The 21,805-nt window shown below is 43.8% G+C and overlaps 2 protein-coding genes across 2 annotated transcripts; both read right to left on the reverse strand.

Annotated features, from left to right (window-relative positions):
• Window positions 1-9,654: 9,654 nt before the first annotated feature.
• On the reverse strand, window positions 9,655-10,733 carry KRTAP29-1 (keratin associated like protein 29-1). Its single transcript, XM_054458217.2, is given in 2 exon segments — window positions 9,655-10,634; window positions 10,637-10,733. Coding segments are annotated over 2 exon segments (1,077 nt in total).
• A 4,829-nt stretch (window positions 10,734-15,562) lies between these two features.
• On the reverse strand, window positions 15,563-17,146 carry LOC129017799 (keratin-associated protein 16-1). Its single transcript, XM_054458558.1, has one exon. It carries the CDS (start codon window positions 17,144-17,146, stop codon window positions 15,563-15,565), a length of 1,584 nt encoding a protein of 527 aa, XP_054314533.1.
• Between the last annotated feature and the right edge of the window lie 4,659 nt (window positions 17,147-21,805).

Genomic DNA, 21,805 nt, shown 5'->3' on the forward strand with positions numbered 1-21,805 from the left:
GAGGTCAGAAGTTCAAGACCAGCCTGGCCAACATGGTGAAACCCTGTCTCTACTGCAAATACAAAAATTAGCCAGGCATGGTGGTGGATGCCTGTAGTTCCAGCGACTCAGGAGGCTGAGGCAGGAGAATCGCTTGAACCTGGGAGGTGGAGGTTGCAATTAGCCGAGATCGCACCATTGCACTCCAGGCTGGGTGACAAGAGCAAAATTCAGTCAAAAAAAAAAAAAGCAGGAACAGAGGATATCAATACAGGGACCAGAAAACCTTTCAGCAGTGGTAGAGGTAGCCCCTACAGGAGGACAAATGCTACCTCACTAAGTAGGGACTTAGACATTCAAATACCAGCACATTTCCTCTTCAGGGCGGAGATCTCTGTAATCCCAGCACTTTGGAGGCTGAGGCAGGCAGATCACAAGTTCAGGAGATCGAGAACATCCTGGCTAACACGGAGAAACCCCGTCTCTACTAAAAATACAAAAAATTAGCCAGCCGTGGTGGCAGGCACCTGTAGTCCCAGCTACTCGGGAGGCTGAGGCAGGAGAATGGCGTGAACCTGGGAGGCGGAACTTGCAGTGAGCGGTGATCTCGCCACTGCACTCCAGCATGGGTGACAGAGCGAGACTCTGTCTCAAAAACAAACAAACAAACAAACAAACAAAAGAATAGTATTTAATTATATCATCAGGCAGACATGACCTGGAAAATATGGACTATACTCAAAAGAAGAGGATGGCTATTCCCTATCCTGTACTGGCTAACAGATAATTTGATCGTGAGTTAGGCTCTGATCATGCCCCTTTTAAAGGAATATTGAATAATTGGAAAGTCTTCTGAGTAGAGCAAGTATCCTGAGAATAGGACTGGAATTCAAGTCACATAATGAAAAAAGATGGTATCCAGTGATAATTATCCCAGAGAAAAGAAGATCTTTGGGGGAAGGGAAAGACTTAGTGTCTGTAAACATAGCAATACCTGTCTGCAGAAGATGGATTAGATGTGTCCTGTGTGGCCTTATAGGGTCAAGAAACCAGACCACTAATTTAAGCAAAAATAAGTGAAAAGTCATTCCTGGAGCTGACTAGAGAGACACATGTTTTCTTGAGAAGTTGAGTGCCCTATTCTCTGGAGACAGGAAAACACAGACTCAAAAAAACTAATAGGGATGTCACAGAATGCTTGTGTAAATAAATGGGTAATTTGATCAACTGATATGCAAGATTCCTTAAGTCAGTAAGGATTTATGAAGGCATGTCTCATGCCTGTAACCCAGCACTTTGGGAGGCTGAGGCAGGCAGACCACTTGAGGTCAGGAGTTTGAGACCAGCCTTGGCTAACATGGTGAAACCCCATCTCTAGTAAAAATACAAAAATTAGCCAGGTGTGGTGGCATGCGCTTATAATCCCAGCTACTTGGGAGGCTGAGACTGCAGCTGCAGAAGTGCTTGAACCCAGGAGGCGGAGGCTGCAGCGAGCCAAGATTGCACCATTGCACTCCAGCCTGGGCGACAGTGAGACTCTGTCTCAAAAAAAAAAGGACTTATGAAAGTAATGATCATACAAATTCTGACCATTGTCCTGAATTTTAACCAAGGTACCCGTCAGAGTAGGAAACCTACGTCTCAGAGTGGTTTTGCCATTACCAAAGCCATTCTTGACTTCAGTTGTTTTCAAAGTTTACACCATCCGATTTAACTGCCATTATCCTTTCCATTGACTGTTTTCATCAGTTTCCAGGCAATTCCACCCATTTATTTGTGGGTCACTGTCTTTCTTTTCTCCTCTAGGCCTGTCTCTTTTTTTTAGTGAATTCAACTTCCATAAGGACAATTCATCCAACATCTTGATCTCTCAGTTCCTTGACCTCTTCACCAGCCATGAGTTTTCCCCTTCCTCCATCCCAGTCACTCATTACCAGAATAATTTCCTGATCCTCATCATCACAAAAATGGAACCAGATGAGAAACTAACCAGAGTATTTCTTTCCATAAGATTTATTACACTTAGTTAACAACTTCCTGCCAAACCATCCTTCAGAGCTAAAGGGAATACCATATACAGTAATAAGGAAAGGATGTTTCCTTCTCAAAGACAGGAATTGTTGCAAAACTGACATATTTAAAACCCCAGAGGAAAAAAAATGTATTCTTAGATTTGGGGAAACTTGTCCCTACATAGAAAGCCTCCAGGTGATTCTAGCCCATAGCCATTTGGATATTTCCAACTGAAGTCCAAGACATCTCAGATTGTAGACAAGCTCTCCCTGCTGTGCACTGGCCGAATTCCTGACCCACAGAATCCACGAGCATATTGGAAACTGGAGAAAGGAAAATTCTTGCTATGCAGTGGTGGAAAGTACTCTGTCACCCGCAGTTTTGAGGCAAAAGCAGAAAAGTTCCTGATGAACTGAGTGATCTAACTAAGGAAATTTCCAACTAAAGTCTTGAAGGTGTTCTTTGATTTCTTCTTGCTGACTATAATAAAACGTGAGAAGAGAAAGATAAATTGAGAGAAGGGCTGATTAAAAAAAAAAGGATCCTGGACAGTATTGTTTGTTTTGAAAATTCTCAGCCTCTCCAATGGCAAATAATGCTAAAGTTTAAAAATGACTTCTAAGCAAATATCAAAATGAAGACAATGCCAGAGAAATTCAGATATACCAGAAATCATGCCCTAAAGATAAAGCTAACATGTGACTATAAGATTTTTTGTTAAGATCTGAGAAAGTGAAAAATTAGAAAATAATTTCATTTCAAAAATGAAAAATTGGGAACAGCTACATACAAAAGCCCCTCTAAAGATATTAAGCGAGGCTGGGCGCAGTGGCTCACACCTGTAATCTCAGCACTTTCAGAGGCTAAGGCGGGTGGATCACAAGATCAGGAGATCAAGACCAGCCTGGCCAATATGGTGAAATCCCCTATCTACTAAAAAATACAAAAATTAGCCGGGCATGGTGGTGGGCGCCTGTAGTCCCAGCTACTCGGGAGGCTGAGGCAGGAGAATCGCTTGAAACTGGGAGGCGGAGGTTGCAGTGAGCCAAGGCCGCTGCCACTGCACTCCAGCCTGGGTGACAGAGTGAGACTCTGTCTCCAAAAAAAAAAAAAAAAATTAAGTGAGAATCTCACAGACACTCTCAGATAAATCAAAGAGGCTTCCAGGAAACTTAAGGGCATTGTCCTCAGCTATTACATCAGGGGTCCGAGTGTTTATCTCTAGATGATCTATGGTAGTAACTTTTGTCTAATAGAGTAAACTCCAAGAAGATTCACAGGAGAACCACAAATTTTTTCTAAAAGTTAGATATACAAACAAATTGCCAGCTTGAACAGAGGCATGTCTCACGTGGTGGCAGGCAAGAGAAGAGAGCTAGTGCAGGGAAACTCCCCATTTTTAAAACCATCAGATCTCGTGAGATTCATTCACTATCACGAGAACAGTGTAGGAAAGATCCACCCCCATAATTCAATCACCTCCCATTCGTTTCCTCCCATGACACATGGGAACTGTGGGAGTTACACTTCAAGATGAGATTTGGGTGAGGACACAGTCAAACCATGTCATAAGGTTAGGCTGTAAAGGAACGGCAACTTTATACATATATATATATATACATATATATATATGTATATATATATATTTTATACTTTAAGTCCTAGGGTACATGTGCACAACATGCAGGTTTGTTACATATGTATACACGTGCCATGTTGGTGTGCTGCACCCATTAACTCGTCATTTACATTAGGTATATCTCCTAACGCTATCCCTCCCCCCTCCCCCCACCCCACGACAGGCCCCGGTGTGTGATGTTCCCCTTCCGGTGTCCAAGTGTTCTCATTGTTCAATTCTCACCTTTCTCTTCGCTTCCTCTGGGAGAATACAGATGTTGTGCCATCAGCCAGAGTATGGAGAAGCCCATGAGGCAATGAACTGATATCTCTGGCTAGCAGTTGGTGCGAACCAGTGGCCTTCCAGTGTCCACATAAATGAGCTTGGAAGTGAATCCTTCCCTAGTTGAGCCATGAGATGACCGCAGCCCCAGCCAATACCTCACCAACCATCTCATAAAAGACCCCAAGCTGTAGGTATCTAGCTAAGCCACATCTAGTTTTCTAACCCACAGAAACAGTGAAATAATAAACTTTGTTGTTTCAGCCACTAAGTTTTTAGATAATTGTTATGCAACAATAGGTAACTAATATAATGAAACAGGTCCATGTATCAAAATGCATAGTTCTTAAAAGCAATAATGAAATTTAAAAAGTAAATTGCATAATTATACATCACATACATAAATTCTTAAATCTGCAATCCTTCATACTAGATCTTGTTTAAATATTTTATAAATATAAGATGTTTATATTTTTATATAAATTAACAGTGACTGGGAGAATATACAATAAAATTATGATTGAAGTTATATCCGAGATGAAAAAAGGGAAATGAGACTGAAGAGGGGACTTCAACACTTTACAAGTATAATGTTTCATTTCAATTAATTTTTTAAAGATCCAAAGCAGAAGTAAGAAAATGCCAATTTGGGGAGGCAGGTTCTTGTAATATTTTTCTCAAAATTTTCTTGTATTTTTAAAATTGTTCCCCTGCCCTGAACATAAGTGTAAAGAAAGATTTAGTTACATGTTCAGGCTTGGCAGAACATTGCTTATTAGAGGAGATTCAGATGTTTTATGGATAAGCTCTAGCAAACTTAAAAGGAGAAAATACATGCTATGTCATTTAAACTGTTGCCAAGCATGGCTAAAGACACAAAGCTTCTCAACTCATGTTTCACATTTGACATGTTTAGAATGTGAAGTTTGCATGTTGGCAGATGGCCGGTAAACACATTTGCCTATAAAACTGAGAAATCTGTCATTGGGACAACAAAAACTATGAGATAGATGGGTCAAAAAAAAACTACCTAATGCTAGATGACGAGTTAGTGGGTGCAGCGCACCAGCATGGCACACGTATACATATGTAACTAACCTGCACATTGCGCACATGTACCATAAATCCTAAAGTATAATAATAATAAAAAAATTAAATTTAATTTAAAAAAACTATTATAAAATGAAATTTGAAGTTTCAGGTGTCTTGAGAATCCTGGTATCAATAAACAAATTATTAAAGTTAATATAACTCCTTAAACAATGTCTGCATCCTCTTGTAAGAAGCATTCTTGAAAAGTCTATGCAATATGAGATGAGGTGCATCTGCTTCCCAGAGCCATATCCTTCCTCTAGCATGATGGAAATCTCCATGGAAGATGTGGGAGAGAGAATTTGAACAGGGTGTCCATCAAAATGTCATTTCTGGAAGACATTCTATCCACGGTAATTCCTTTGTGGTGTCAAGTTCCCTCTCCTTCTTCCTTTTTAAAAAAATTTTCTTTTGGGACTTTAGTTGTAAATAATTGAATTATTATCATCTGTGATTTTTGCATGGTCCCTCTCTTATTTATTTTTTATGTACTTATAAATCAGTTAATTTACTTCTTCTTTTCCCTTTACTCCCTTCTTTTCCTATAGGCCACTGTGCTATTCTGTCTAATGTATATTCAATGCATATTAAATTTATTTAATGGATTTTTATATATCCTTATAAAGTATTGTTTAGTACACATATACTTTATGTAAATAGCAATGAGTAATATATCTCATTCTGGCTTGTCATTAAGCAGAATTTTTAAAAATCCATCTGTGCTACACTGTGTATATGTAATCTACTGTTACTAATTCCTGCATAATACTCCATGAAGAGGATCACCAAGTTGCCTATCCACTTTCACAGTGTTGGACACCAGCTTTCCTTTGATGTTTTTGCCACCATAGGGATGCTACAGTGAACACCCACATGTACACCCCCCTGTGGACCTGTGTGAGAATCTTCTGGAAACACACACTCAGGTGTAGGATTGCTGGATCATGGAGCATCACTTACATAATTTACATAAATAGTTTCAGATTATTCTTTAGAGTGGCCAAACAAGCCAACAATCCCATTAGCAATGCAAGAAAATTCCTGTAAATTCCCACTCCCACCAACACTTGGCATTATATAGCACAGGAGTCAGAAAACTATGGCCCATTGATACAGGAGCGGGGCAGAGAAGTGCTGGGAGAAGAAGGGTGGGTCCCTGGCGAGGACACCACCCCCACTGTGCCCACGGACCTAGGGAACAGGCATTTCTGAATGAATGAGAACAGGCATTTCTGTTTTTGTGTCCAAACGTTGCATTTCCCAAAACCACCCTGGCCCACCACGCCCTCATCTTGTGCCTAGTGGGAAGAGACACAGGCAGCTGGACATCCGAGAGGAATAAATCGGCGGAAGAGCACACCGACAGGAAGCGGCAGACGCCAGTAGGACGGCAGGCCATCGACAGGGGGAACCATGGTGAGTTTGTGGGGGGCGGGATGAGGGGAGCCTGGCTGAGCAGCCCAACTCCAGGGGAAAACCACCTTCCCACTCCATCCTCCTTCTGGCTCCCCCTTCTGCTGAGAGCTACTTCCACTCAATAAAACCTTGCACTCATTCTCCAAGCCCATGTGTGATCCGATTCCTCCAGTACGACAAGGCAGGAAACCCTGGGATACAGAAAGCCCTCTGTCCTTGCAATAAGGCAGGGGGTCTAATTGAGCTAACTAACACAACCCATCTATGGACGGAGGCTAAACTGAAAGAGTACCCTGTACACACACCCACTGGGGCTTCAGCTGTAAACACTCACTCCTAGACGCTGCCGTGGGGTCAGAGCCTGACAGCCTGCCCATCTGCATGCTTCTCCTAGAAGTATGAGCAGTGGGGCACGGAAGAAGCCAGCCACGCCCCCGTTGCACGCCCTACGAGGGGAACAAGGAAACTTTTCCCGTTTCACCATGAGCCAAATAGAGCCCCAGCCTGTTTTTACAAAGTTTTATTAGAACCCAGCCACACTCATTTGCTTACGTATTGTCTATAAATGTAATGATATAATGCAATGATACAATGGCAAAATTCAGTAGTTGCAACAGAGACCATGTGCCCCACAAAGCCTAAATTATGTACTATTTGTCCCTTTACAGAATGAGTTTGCTGGGCTCTGATATAGCACTCTATTTTTTGCAAATCTAATACTTGTAAAGTAATATGTAATTGTTATTTTAATTTTGAAATCTCTGAGAAATAATACTTTTGAGAATTCTTTCACAGACTTACTTAAGGATTCATCTTCCATGAAGTTCCATTCATGTCTCAAGAGAGGTTTTGCACAGGGTGTCCACCAAAACGTCGTTTCTGGGAGACATTCCGTCCACGGCACTTCCTTTATGATATCAAGTTCCCTCTCTCCCCCCTCCTCCTTTTTGTTTCTAATTTTCTTTTTGGACCTCAGATGCAAATAATTTAGTCAATCACATTTCTTATTTTATGGCATACTAAAAAGATATCCTTCCAAATCTCTTCCCCATCGGTTCCAGAAGTACAAGAGGCTTCAGTTTTAATCAGTTTGAGAATATTTAGAACCTCACAGAACACATCAACAAACTCACAAGATCATGTAAATAAATGAGCCCTCAGAGGTAAAATAAACTAACTTCTTTGTGTTATAGATTAGCACCCTGGTCTTACATAATTTCATACAGTAAATAAGTGGCCAGGATGCAACTCAAGCCTTCTCCTTTGAGCCATGGTCTAGTGCTTTTTCCTCACCACCACCATAGAAGTCCTCCTCTGAGTTGCATTTCCAAGCAGGTCATAAGGCAAATGCCCATACTCTTGTTCTTCAGTGACCTTGATGTCTCATTATTCCAGGGCTTTTTTGGTTAGTTTTCCTTCATCTATAAGGTTTTTTTTAGAATGTCCCACACATATTGGCAAGGCCTATTTAACTACTGAGAACCTCAAATCACAGTGATTGAGAGGACTGGAACAAGAGATGCTCAGCCAGTGACCATCAGGTAAGTCTATGAGCAGATCCTAAGGTCCCTCCTCGGGTTGGGGAGAAGGCCCGATCTGGTAGAAAGTCAGGGCACTGGTCATAAAGATATAAGGACAGAAGCCCAACCATTTAAACTGGGACAGGAGTCATCCAAAGGGCAGGGGGGAAGAAGAGGGTGATATCAGCTGGGCCAGTTAGATGGGGAAGGCTAAAATGCTAAAATCAGTCTTTGGCTAGGTTTGGCTAGGCATGTTTTATAGGCAATTGTAAATTATGGAGCAAATAAATCAACCTTAAGTGCAGCCATACAACTAAGTTGAAATGTGGTGTGTGTCTGTGTGTGTGTGTGTGCATGTATGTGTGTGTACATGTGTGTCTGAGTGTGTGTGTGAGTGTACCTGTATGCATCTATATGTGTGTGCATGTGTGTGGGTAGAAAAGATACTGAAGGCAATACCCATACATAGTTAGAAATAAAAGGAAAATACCCATCGGAAGACTAGAACAGATCTAGCTACTTGAACTGTTGAAATGATAAGCCCACCTATATTTAGGGATTCAAGAAGCATTCAATGCTTCTTGAATTCAATTCAAGAAGAGATTCAATGCTGACATTAGTCAATTCAACTGCGGGTTGAAATTCTCCACCTAGACCCTTCCATGTTCAGGTGCTAGATTTTGTTCTTATGGCCATCAGCCTCTTTTTTGGCCCAGAACCTTCTTTCAAGACTACGACCCTTGTGATTCTAAAACTGGGGATAAAACAATTAATAGTCTCTTTACAGATCCGAAGTATACATCAGTGACAGAAAAATGTGAACTATGAAGATTTGTATGCTAGTTACCAAATTATTGCTGCTCACCTACAGGTACACCGTTCATTGCCTGCTCTATGATAATACAGAAGGATCCTATGAATATTTCCCCTTAGCCAGCTGACACAATGTCCCAGGCAGGAGAATCGCTTGAACCCAGGAGGCAGAGGTTGCGGTGGGCCGAGATCACGCTCTTGCACTCCAGCCTGGGCAACAAGAGTGAAACTCTGTGTCAAAAAAAAAAAAAAAAAAAAAGACTCAAATGAATTAACCCTAAGCTATTCTCTATGGCCAATACCTCATGTTTGTTTTCATCTGTGGCTTTCCAGAACCATTTTTGTTGTTGGTTTCCTGTCTACTCACTATAGGGAAAGTGAGCCCACTCAGCTCAAAAGAACTCTTGGTGGTGAAAATTTTGGAAGCCAGTGAACTGTTTGCCCTTACTCTCGTCCAGCTGGAGAATCTATAATCCTAGACACTAGCTACCCTTGCAGACCAATGCAGACCCACTGACTTAGATGACTCAGGCTCATTGTGTTCAAATGTGACCTGAAGGAAATCTACATAGAGGTGTGTGTAGGAATGAAAGCACTCCAGGAGTCTTATTTATTATACTTAACCAGTCACATTTTTACTAGCAGCTGGCAGCAAAGAGGTCTTCTGAAAGACCAGGCAGCACCAAGAAAAAGAAACAAGAGAGGGTTTGCTAAAGTGAAATGAATTGACATCATCAGGAAATGCAAGCAGCAGTGTGGTAGTCCATGGTTGCTGAAAGGTTATTCTCGGTTAAGAAGGATCTCTTCGTGCCTGGACAAGTTCCCTGGTCAGCACCTGGAAAGAATGTGAAGGTGGAATCAGGGTAAAGTTAGAAAGTAGGCAGCATTTGTACTCGGTGGGAGGCAGGCACCCAGGGATGGCTATGCATTTATAGACAGCCGCAGACCCTCAGAGGAGGTGTGAAGAGTGCTCCATTGACAAAGTGTTGCCTTGCAGAAGCTGGACTCACAGCTGGGTTGGCATGAAGTCGGCAAGCAATTGGAGCCACTACTGGGTGATGTGCCTAAACCAGTCACACAGCAAGCTGATTTGCAGCCACTCTGGTTATAGGAAGGGGGTCCATCACAAGTTCATTGGCCAGAAATCACAGTGTCACAGGAAGCTGGTTTGCAACAGTTCTTTGCGGAACAAGGGGCCTGGCAGTTAGCCACTGGCTGGTAGATGAAGCATGTGGAAGGAACCAGTTGGCAGCGAAGTGGCTGGCGATGGGAAGGCACACAGCAAGTAGTATTGCAAGAACTGAACACACAAATCGATGGCTGGCAGGGAACAAGCATGTAGAGGGCTGATTGGCAAGGCTTGAAAATATAGCAGATGGGTTGATAATAAGTTGATTTAGAGGGCTGGCCTTCACCACTGACGGGTTGACATGAACTTCCTTGGCACCAAGTTGGTTGGCATGGACTAGCTGTACAGACGGTTGGTAGGCAAGAAGTTTCCGGACAGGAGGTCACTTCAGAGCAGGATGGCTGGCAGGATCCAACATCACAGCAGACTGATTGGCCACAAGCTGCCTGACATGATCCAGACATGCAGACAGATTCCTGGCAGGAGCTTTGCTGGCAGGGACTGGCATCACAGCACTTTTCCTGACAACAAGTAGATTCCAAGCAGGATGGCTGACATGAGCTAACCAGACAAGGAGACTGACCAGTGCCAGACTGATAGCAGGCTGCGTGGGAGCACATAGGTTGGCAAACAAAACCCACACAAGACGTTGCTGGAAGGCAGGTAGGTTGACACAAAGCAGGATCACAGCCACTTGGGGCACCAATGGATGACTGACAGCTTTCTTGGCATGTGATCAGTTGCCACGTTCTGCTGTGGCAGGAACAAGGAAACAGAGAGCATGTCGAAAGCCACCTTTAATTGGGTATGTGGTGATGGTGGACACAGCTGGAATGGCTGTGGTGTTTCCAGGACAACAGCCGTCTGCCATGGTGCTGGTGCTGACCTTGCTGGGAAGTCGCAAGCTCAGTATACCTGCATTGGAAAGACATCCGATACAGAGGGGCTTTTATAGTCCTTCACTAGGGATGTTGGCACGCCATGCAGCATCTTTCCTTGTTATTGTTTTTACTCATTTGCATGCAAACATCTGATTAGCAGGCTTCAGGAGCCTGGGAGGTGTTGTTCCAACTTTGAAAACGTGTCTGTTGAGTCGGGAATTTTCTGCGCTGCATTTGGATTCGTTGACACTGCTCCTGCTCTTGGATGAGCTGTCTCTTTTACAGGTTGCTCCCCAACCTCACTGAAGCAGGCCTTTCCTGGCACTAACCTTTCATCAGGAGGCCTCTGCCAAGCCAGAGTGGCCCTGCTCTTCCTTCAGGAATGCAGCTTTGCACCATTCAATCAGAAATGAAGCCTTGACCCAGTTTGGGGAGGGGGTGTCAAGATGGGAAATGGAAAATTAGTCCACGGAACCCAGGGACACTTAAATGCCTCTACCTCTTTTTAAAACCTTCTCATTTAGCATTCCTGAAACTTGTTCACTAGTACTATTACTAATAATAACAATAGAAATGGCTTTCATTTATTGCATAGTTACTAGATCAAGTCCTTGACTGCATTTTTCACTGAATCCTCACAATGACTTCAGTAAGTGTAATTGTCATCACTATGTTAGAAGTGGCAAAACTGAAAAAAAGTAATAAATAAAGAAGAAACCAGGTTTAAAACACAGTTAAGATTAAAATGTAAAACTTCATTGGCCTTTTCAGGAAGCTTAAAATCTCCCCCAAATTGGTTCTTCTCAAGATTTTTTTAGAACAGAAAAGAAAAAAACAGAAGAAGTGGCAAAACTCATAGAGTTTAAATCATGTTCCCAAAATTATGCAAATGATAAGGGGTAGAAACAAAATTCAAACCTGGCTTTGACTGACTGCCAAACCCCTGATCTTAACCACCTATTAGACCCTCTGACTTTGGGGAGGCAGGGAGAAGGCGACACTGATATGGTGGCTGCAGGCTGACACTCCTATGGCAACAGGCTGGCTCATGAGCAGGTTGCCCAGGCCCCATCCTGGGGATCCTCTGCCCACTCCAGTGACTGTAATCAGCAGCTAGACCACACTGCTGTGAGTACTTACCTCTACTTATCAATACACTCAAACACAGTCTTTTAATTTTGGAAATTCTTAAAACTACCAAATATTTCATCAAGAAGTATCAAACCCACCCTAGGGCATCAACAGCATATGAATTCTATACAAATAAAAACACGCCAGCAGTTATAATTAAAAAATCACTGTAAAGTGGTGTTAATGTTAAACCAATCCCTTCCAAGAGGAATTCATGAGGGACTTTCTTGGCCCTTCTGCTTTTCCTCCAGGCTTGTCCTGGCTCCGCATCACCAACCAGGTCCAGTGTTCTACACCAGCCAACGTTCTGGCCGGTTCATGCTGGAGGCACATGATGGAGTGGAAAGATCACGGTGTGGGGAGCCAGATGGGGCTGGCCTTGATTTCTGGCTCTGCCACTAACTCAGTCTGTTGGATGTGTTAGCTAATTACCTAAGTCTTCAAAGTATGGCGATTTCATCAACTGCATTGCCATGTCTCAGGTTAGTTTTTTGTGGGTGTTTGTTTGTTTTGGTTGCTTCACAAATTATTGAAAATACTGAAAACGCTGAAGGGTACTTTGCAAACCCCCAGCTACAAAATGCCATCTCCTTGGCACCCTCCTCACCTTCATTTTAAAAAGAAGAGAAACATTTTTGATCAGAACAATGTCTGGAAAACCTTCTCCCCTGATATTGAAATGCCTTTTTCCCCACAATTGGTTTCTATGTCACACCATGGATCACTTCTTTTGCCCTCCTTCTTGTCTGTATTCATGTTGGCATCTTTCAATCTGTAGGAATCCATGCACTGTGTTTTATTGCTGAACATTTACCCCCAAAGCTCTTCATCTTCCCAGAGGAAGTATTTAATATTTTCAGTCTTACCAAATATGTCAATCAAACTGGGAACATGAGCATATTTGAAAAATCACATCAACTTCAGTCCAATATCTTATACCACTTTTATAGTTTTAAAGCAATCCATTCTACATCCATTTTTCTCTAAGTGATTCTGCTCTTGTTTTCTTTTCTCCTAAAGGAACCTCTCAATAGCAAGAACATCTGTCTTGCTGTAGTTCAAGGCACTAAAAACACCTAGTGTATCAACAAAGACACCTGTGACCACATTGAGACATATCATGATACATACAGAACCTAGGCTTTGGAAAGAACTGGGTTTTAGTCATTTGCATGTTACTTATTAGCCATGACAATCGTGAATTTTACCACTCCCTTTATATATATGTGTTTGTGTGTGTGCATATGTGTATAAATGCAGGAATACTCATACATATGTGTGTCTGTGGTTTTTGAATGATACACACATATATGTTTGAGTGTGTGTATATATATACACACATTGTATTAATATACATAAATATATACACACACGTATGGTTTTCTGGAGCTTGTTTATATCAGTCAACATTATGTTAGTAAGATTCACCCATGCTATTGCATGTCACCATTTTCCAGTCATTTTCACAGTATAATATCCCATTGGGTGAATATACCACAATTTACTTGTCCATTGATGGGCACTTGGATTGTTTGTCCTTCAAATTCTGCATCTTATGTATAGGGGAAAAAATAGGAGAGAATACATATTACTTCAAAGAATTGCTGTAATCCATATGAAATACTTAGTCCAGTGCTTGGCACAGAGGTTCAAAACCCTAGCCAACTCCTCTGTGTGTGTGTGTGTTTTTAGACAGAATCTCTCTGTCGCCCAGGCTGGAGTGCACTGGAGTGATCTTGGCTCACTGCAACCTCCTCCTCCCAGATTCAAGCAATTCTCCTGCCTCAGCCTCCTAGTAGCTGGGACTACAGGTGTGCGCCACCATGACCAGCTAATTTTTGTATTTTTAGTAGAGATGGGTTTCCACCATGTTGGCCAGGCTGGTCTCGAACTCCTGACCTCAGGTGATTCACCCACCTCGGCCTCCCAAAGTGCTGGGATTATAGGCTTTAGCCACAGCATCCGGCTGGCCAACTCCCCTCTTGATTCTGGAAGGAGACAATGATAAATCCCAATGGCTTGATGAGACATAACTCCAACACCAATGTGATAAGTTTTGCTTTTGACTTTCTCCCTCTGCCATAGTCTGACCCAGTGGTTCTCAAACAGGGGTGATTTTTGCACTCCCAGGCAATGCTTGGCAATGTCTGGAGACATTTGTGATCATCACCCTCAAAGGATGCTACTAGAATCTGGCTCATAGAGGCCAGGGATGCTGCTTAACATCCTACAATTCACAGGACAGCCTTTACAACAAAGAATCACCCAGCCCAAAATGTCAATAATGCCGAAGTTGAGAAGCCCTGGTCGACCTTCACACTGTGCTCGTGATGACTCAAGCTGCACCTTGAGGACAAGGAATAAGCCTCCACTCTGTGCACTAAGTGTAGGGAGCGACTGCTTTGAAGAGACTCTGTCCTTGGAGATTGTAAGATATGGAATTTATCCTATGAGTGTCTTGGAGGAACTAGGAGAACATAAAATTCTCACACAAGAAATCCAAGTTACCCAACCTTCTTTGTTGTATGATCCCTGATCCCCACTTGTTTTTCTTCCTGTGGACCCAAAAACAATTGGCTTCCTTTCCTCCTCAGTCTCTCTATATCCAGAACCATGTTCTTCCATTGAGTTCTCCACACCAACCAAGGCCAGAGGGATGTTCCAAAACCCAGTGCTCTTCCTGTCACCTCCCTGCATGCAGCCCCTTGATGCTTTCATGTCAGCCCTGCATCAAACTCAAACACCTCTGTCTAGCATGCAAGACCCAACATAGACAGATCCCTGTCTACGATCTGACCTCATGGCTCATTCCTCAACGAACAACTCTCCCATGCCTCACCTAATGAACAATTTTTTCTCAAGCCTCATTCACTTGTACGTGTCTCCTTTGCCTAGAAAATTTTTCCTTTCCTGTTTGTAACTGGTTAATTCCTACTCATACTGAAAGACTCAATGCCAGTATCACATTCTCCAATAATTCTTTCCTTGTTCCCCCACTGTGCTCTGCTGAGCTCATGGTGCTCTATGCTTATCTCCAAGTACTTGGCACAAAGGAATGTCATAATTGTCTTGCTGCCCACCAGAGAGTGAGTTTCTTGAGAGCAAAGACTGAGACTTCTTATGTTTATTCTTAGAGCTAAACACAGTAACTGGCACCTAGCTGCTGCCTAATAATGCCAGAGGGATGGGTGGGTGGATGGATGGTTGAATGGAGCTGCTGTTAAAGAAGAAGCAAGTCACTGATGAGACTATGGCATTAATGGAAGAGCAAGGAGAACAGCAAGTTGCTTCAGCTTAGCCACCTTTATTGGACGGTTACATATTTTACCTGATTGGAGAAGTCCCTAAGGAACGCAAACATGCATAGCAAGGGAGCACATACATGATGACAGAAAAAACTACCTGCAGGAAAGAGACCTGAAATGATGTGGCAAAGCGGCTCTTCTCAGCTTAATCTCAGCAGAACACAAGAACCAGGAATGTCTCCCTCTCACTGTCCAGAAGGCCTTCATTTAAGTGATCAGGATACTGACATTTCTGATGAGTTCTTTGAGGTGTAAGCAGATGGTGAGTAACAATGCAGAAAGAAAGAGCTCCTAGCTAAGTCATAATGAGCTTTGGGGAGGACAGTGCAGTTTTGTCTCTAGCTGGTGGCTTGATTTGCAAGAATTGGGGGGCTGAAGCCAATTTAGCAGTTGGCAGGCTTGCTGGCAGCAGGCTGAGCTGCTGCGGCCTTACGGGTGGTTGGGCTGATGGGTTTGGCTTCAGTGGGCTGGCAGGGACCCTCTTCTGAGACATCCGCCTTGCAGGGGGTTGTGTCAACACAATCCAGTTGGCTGGAAGTGGATTTTTTGCAATCCCGTTTGCAAGAGTCAGACTCAGAGCAAGATGGGCGGAAGTAGACTGGGCGGTAAGAGTAGGAAGTGACACAGGCTGGGCGGCGCAGGATGGAGTAGCATGGGCGATAGCAGGCGGGACGGTAGGAGATGGATGTCACGTATGGCTGCCTATAGGTGAGGAGTCCAGAGCAGATTGGGCGGCAGATCGGACGGGAGACCGGGCGGTAGGAAACCGTAGCACTGCAAGGCCGTTTGCTGGAACTGGGTACGTAGAAAGTCCTAGGACAAGTTGGTCGGCAGATGGCAGATGCAGAAGACCCTGGACGGCAGGAAAGAGGTTGGCAGGAGGTAGATGGGCAGGAAACTGGCTCAGGGCAGACAGAACGACAGCGCTTGACTACGTAGCAAGTAGGTTGGCATGGACTGGGCACACAGACAGCTGGTGAGCAGGGGCTGGGCTCAGAGCAGATGGGTTGGCAGATACTGGAGACACAACAAGAAGGCTCTTGGCAAGTGCTAGGGACACAAGGTGGCTCGCACGGGCTCTGAACACAGCAGACAGGGCGGAGGCAAACTGGTTCACAGACCAGAGCCACACAGGTAGCTGGCTGGCAGATGCTAGACTCTGAGCAAGATGGCTCACAAGGGCTGGGGTCACAGCAGACAGCCTGGCAGCTACTGGTCACAGAGCAGGTAGGTGTTGGACACACCGGCTGACAGCAGGCAGGCTCACAGACCACAGGTTGGCAGGAACTAGGCAGGGTGCAGACAGCTGAACAGCAGCTGGGCTCACAGACAACTGGCTGGCAGCAGCTGGATTTGCAGAGGACAGGCTGGCAGGAAGTGGGCACACAGAGGACTGGTTGGCAGGATGTGGCCTCAGAGCCTACAGGTTGGCAGCAGCTGCTCACGGAGCAAGAAGGCTCACAAATAGCAGGCTCACAAATAGCAGGCTCACAAATAGCAGGCTCACAGCACACAGGTTGAGCACAGCTGCTCACAGAGCAAGAAGGCTCACAAATGGTGGCCTCGAAGCACACAGGTTGGCAGCAGTTGCTCACGGAACAAGAAGGCTCACAGGTGGTGGCCTCAAAGCACACAGGTTGGCAGCAGCTGCTCACGGAGCAAGAAGGCTCACAGGTGGTGGCCTCACAGCACACGGGTTGGCAGCCGCTGCTCACGGAGCAAGAAGGCTCACAAATGACAGACTCACAGCACAGGGGTTGGGCACAGCTGCTCACAGGACAGGAGGGCTGACAGCATTGTGGCCCACAGCTGGATGATCCACAGCTGTCTTGACAAGTCACCAGCTGCCATGTCTGGCTCTGGCAGGAACTGGGCAGGCAGATGGGACCTCCACAGCTCACCTCAGTGGAGCAGAGAGAGGTGGCTGGCACGGAGAAGCATTTCCTAGAACAGCAACTGCCAGACATGGTGGAGGTGGCCGTGCTTCCTTGTGCTGAGTGCTGAGAGGTCGCTGCCTGACTGTGACAGCTCCCTGAGGCCCTCACTTTTATACCCCCTCACTGGCGTGTTCTGTTTGGGACTCCTGCATCTTTTCCTCATTGTTGTTTGGGCCAGTTTGCAGGGGAACATCTTATTATACCACCGTTTGTTGATCTGGAAGCTGTTTATCTACCCATAAAGAAGCTGTTTATTTATTGATGTGCTAAATTTGGAATCCTCAGAGCTACAGGTAGTCTTGGAAGAAGCATCCTCACCTCCAAACTGGATAATCTATATTTCTGAGCATTGTGAACAGGGAAAGAAGAAAGAAACTTATGATTTATCCACCTTCTAGTCTTCCATACAAGGCCCTGGGTTGGGTTCAGAGGATGCCACAGGAATAAGACCTATTCACCCATTCTCTTGGATCTCGCCATCTAGTGGGCAGATAAGCATGCAGACAAACCCACTGCAATACAATGATAAGTTCAACAATAGACATACAGAGATTAATTGAGAAGAGAGGTGATGAACTCAGTTGGGAAAAGAACAACTGGGCTGGATTTTAAATGACTGCACCTTACAGCAATGATCTTACTTAAAACAACCAGCAATCTCATGAGGCAGAGATTTTTCTCCACCATTAGAAATGAATAAATGGTCCAGGAACCATGGCTCACACCTGTAATCCCAGCACTTTGGGAGGCCGAGGCAGGCGGATCACCTGAAGTCAGAAGTTCGAGACCAGATTGGCCAATGTGGCAAAAACCCATCTCCACTAAAAACACAAAAAATAGCCAGGCATGGTGGCACACACCTATAATCCCAAATGCTTGGGAGGCTAAGGCAGGAGAATCACTTGAACCTGGGAGGTGGAGGTTGCAGTGAGCCAATATCAAGCCACTGCACTCCTGCCTGGGTGACAGAGGGAGACTATGTCAAAAAAAAAAGAAAAAAAAGGAAGGAAGGAAGAAAAGAAAGAAGGAAGGAAGGAAGGCAGGAAGGAGGCAATAAAGAAAGAGAAGAAAGAAAGAAAGAAAGAAAGAAAGAAAGAAAGAAAGAGAAAGAGAAAGAAAGAAATGAAGAAATGGGGGCAGAGGGTCAGAAAGTTTCAGTCACTTGCTAAAGATCACACACAGCCTGTCTCTGATCTAAGGCAGCTGTCCCTCCTTCTCACCAACCTGTCTAGACCTACCTTTCTCAGAAGACTTCGTCAAAGTCACATATCGCCAGCTCAGCCCACCGCCGTCCTCCTTGCTATCCCATGAGCATAGAACATTGGCTTGACCTGTTCCTGGAAATCATGTGACCCAGCCTTTCTGCTCTTCCTCAAGCATTCGTTAGACCTCCAGGGTCTTCCTTGCTTTTAACGATTTTGACAGTTCCTTTAAAAAAAAAAAAAAAAAAAGTCTCCAAGACCCAAAGGGTAAAGAATAAAAACAAGAGATTTCTCAGGTGTGTCTCTCAAAGACTTTGTGAACAAAAGACTCGTCTTTGCTACTCTTGAGACAGATGAAGGGAGAAATGAATCCTAGTTTTCTGAATACCAGGACTTAACATCTTGCTCAGTGAAGGGCCTAGTTTGCCTCCACCATGTGTTTTCATCAACACAAAAGGCAGGCTCTCACTTGGAAAAGCTGAGCCATTCTGCCATCCATTGTGCCATCCATTCATCCCTCCCTTCATTTATTAATTCATGCAATCATTGACTCAGTTTCTCTTTTATTTATGCACTCAACTCAGCCAACACTGGGTTCTGTGCGATGGATACAAAAAGAGTGAGTTGCAATTCTGGCCACAAGGAGCCCAAGTTTAGAAGAGAGATAGACACATATATAAGCAAGTATGGTACAGAAGGCAAGTGTTGTGAAAGAGGGATGCAGGGGGTGGATGCAGCAGAGAAACATAGCTGGCATGGAGAGGCATTTCCTAGAATAGCATCTGCCAGACATGATAGAGGTGGCCATGATTCTTGTGAGTGCTGAGAGGTCACTGCCTGACTGTGACAGCTCCCCGAGGCCCTCACTTTGGAGGCACCCAGGAGAGATATTGACATGGTTTTTGCAGGCTGGGCATGGTGGCTCACACCTGTAATCCCAACACTTTGAGAGGCTGAGGTGAGTGGATCACTTGAGGTCAGGAGTTCGAGACAAGCCTGGCCAACATGGAGAAACCCTGTCCCTACTAAAAATACAAAAATTAGCTGGGCATGCTGGCATGTGCCTGTAATTCCAGCTGCACTTGGGAGGCTGAGGCAGGAGAATTGCTTGAACCCAGGAGGCAGAGGTTGCAGTGAGCCAAGATGGCACTATGGGTGACAGAGCGAGACTCTGTCCCAAAGGAAAATTTTTAAAAAGACATGGTTTTTGGGGAATTAGAGAAGCCTTTTCAAGTAATGTGAAGGCTCAAAGAGAGTGGACAAAAAGAGGGTCATAAAGGCAGGAAAAGGATAAGATGTGGAAATCAAAGACATAGAGCACATAACATTTGGGAAGCAGCAAATGGTTCAACATATCCAGGATGAAAAGCAGAGGGGATAGGAGGGAAAATCAGTGGGGCTAGAGGAGTTACTAGGCACCCAATCATGAAAGGTCTTGTGGACCATGATTAAGAAGTTGTATTTTTTTAATGATAATGAGGGTTTAAGCAGGAGAGTAACTTGATCAGGGTTGCCCTTTCAGAAGGATGTGTCCCCTCTCTCTGGATGTGGAGAAGGGAGGGTGAGGGCAAGTCTGAAGGCAGGGAGACCATTAGGGGTCTGTGGCAATTACTTAGAAGTTTCATGACAACAACCTGAACTGGGCAGGTTCAGAGACCTGAGAGATGGGTCGTGGTGGTTGAAAATGGAAGATTAGGAACAGGGAGTGCCATTCTTTTAAATGTGGCTCTCAAGCAGTGGGCAAAGAGGACTTTTGGACAGGCCTGCAGAGGGAAATACAGAGGAGCTGCTGAGACCCGTCTCTTTTCCATTCACTTCTCTTCCTCAGCTAAACCAGCAGTGAATGGAAGTCCGCCCCACAAAAAAATTTCTCATAAACTCTCTCAGCCAAGATACTCATCCATTGTGCTGGAATGTCATCTCTTCGAAGAATCCTTCCCTGCTAAATGAAAAGGCGGGTCGTTCAACTATGTAGCCAATTTCTAGTTTATTCTTCTTTATAGCTCTTATCACCCCTTGACCTCATATAAGCACCATGAGGGCAAGGACCTTGTCTATTCACAGATGCATACCCAGCACCCAGAGCAGCAGCTGATACATTGGAGGCACACAGTTAGCATTTATTGAGTGAATAAATGAGAACCTCTGTGGATAGCTAAGAAGGGCAAGCCTGTATCAGTAATTCAAAAATCACCACCTCCACACATGCATCCAGGAGGCATGACCATGAACAATAGAATAATCAGCTGCTCTGAATCACAGGTACTCGATGCAGATTCACTGGTCTCTGGACGAGTGTGTCCCATTGGCAGCTCCTGCTTTGGCGGTGGCTTTGTCTTGGGGGTTAAAGAGCCGGTTCCTAGGAGGCCAGTTCCAGCCAGAGTGAAAATGGCTCAAATAGTAGAGTCTGAAACTGAACCAGGGCAGAGTCAAATCTCAGGTTCTCTCCAAAAGAAGACATTAATAATACTGCTGGGTTCATAAATGAAAGAAAAAAATGAAAACACAATGAGCTACAACTATACACCTGTTGGAATGGCTAGAAATAAAAAGACTGATAATATTAAGTGTTACCAAGGACGTAGACACTGGAACTCTCAGACATTGCTGGTTGGAATACAAAATGCTGTGGCCACTTTGCAAAACAACTTGGCAGTTTCACATAAGGTTAAGGATTCACTTACCATTTAAACAGCCATCAAATTGCTAGGTATTTATCCAAAATAAAGCATATGTTCACCAAAAAAAAAAATTATACGAGAATGCTTATAGCAGCTTTATTCATAATAGCCAGAAATGCAAAAGAATCTAAATGCCCATAATTAGGTAAATATATTTTTAATGTAGTTTATCTATACAATGGGATACCATTCAGTAGAAAAAAAATGAATTATTGATACCTGCAACAATGAATAGATACAAAACATGATAGGCAAAATGAAAAATAGTTCGTACTGCATGATTTATTTTGTATGAAATTCTAGGCATGGTGAAATCTATAGTAACATAAAGAACAGGTTGATGGTTGCCAGGGTCTGGGGGTGGGGGAGGAACTGACTGCAAAGACAAACTGGGAATTTTGGGGGTGATGGAAAGTTCCATAAAGATCTTGAGTGCGGTGGTGGTTACATAAGTATACACAAATGTCAGATCACATCATACTGTTCACTAAAAATGGGAACTTTTTATTATATGTAAATTATATTTCAATAAAGTTGACCATAAAAATGAAACAAAAAAATTTTTTAAAGAAAAAGTAAAAGCAACATAATCCCAGTTTTATTCATAACTATGCTTAGAAAAGAGTCTGGAAAGCTTATCAGTAGTAAACTCTGAGTGGTGAGCCTTCAGAATGCTATATTCTTTATATGTTTCTGTATTTTTTCATTTTTTAGAGTTCATTGCTATGCTTATAATCAGAAAAAACATTTTCTTTGTCAAATGAAACATTGCTTTGTAGGCATAAAAATAAATACTACTTTTCCAG

Source organism: Pongo pygmaeus, chromosome 19, assembly GCF_028885625.2.
Source record: "Pongo pygmaeus isolate AG05252 chromosome 19, NHGRI_mPonPyg2-v2.0_pri, whole genome shotgun sequence".
In the NCBI taxonomy this organism is placed as follows: domain Eukaryota; kingdom Metazoa; phylum Chordata; class Mammalia; order Primates; family Hominidae; genus Pongo; species Pongo pygmaeus.

Coding starts and splice junctions, on each gene's coding strand:
- LOC129017799 (XM_054458558.1), bottom strand. CDS start 17,146: ATGTCTGGCAGTTGCTGTTCTAGGAAATGCTTCTCCGTGCCAGCCACC.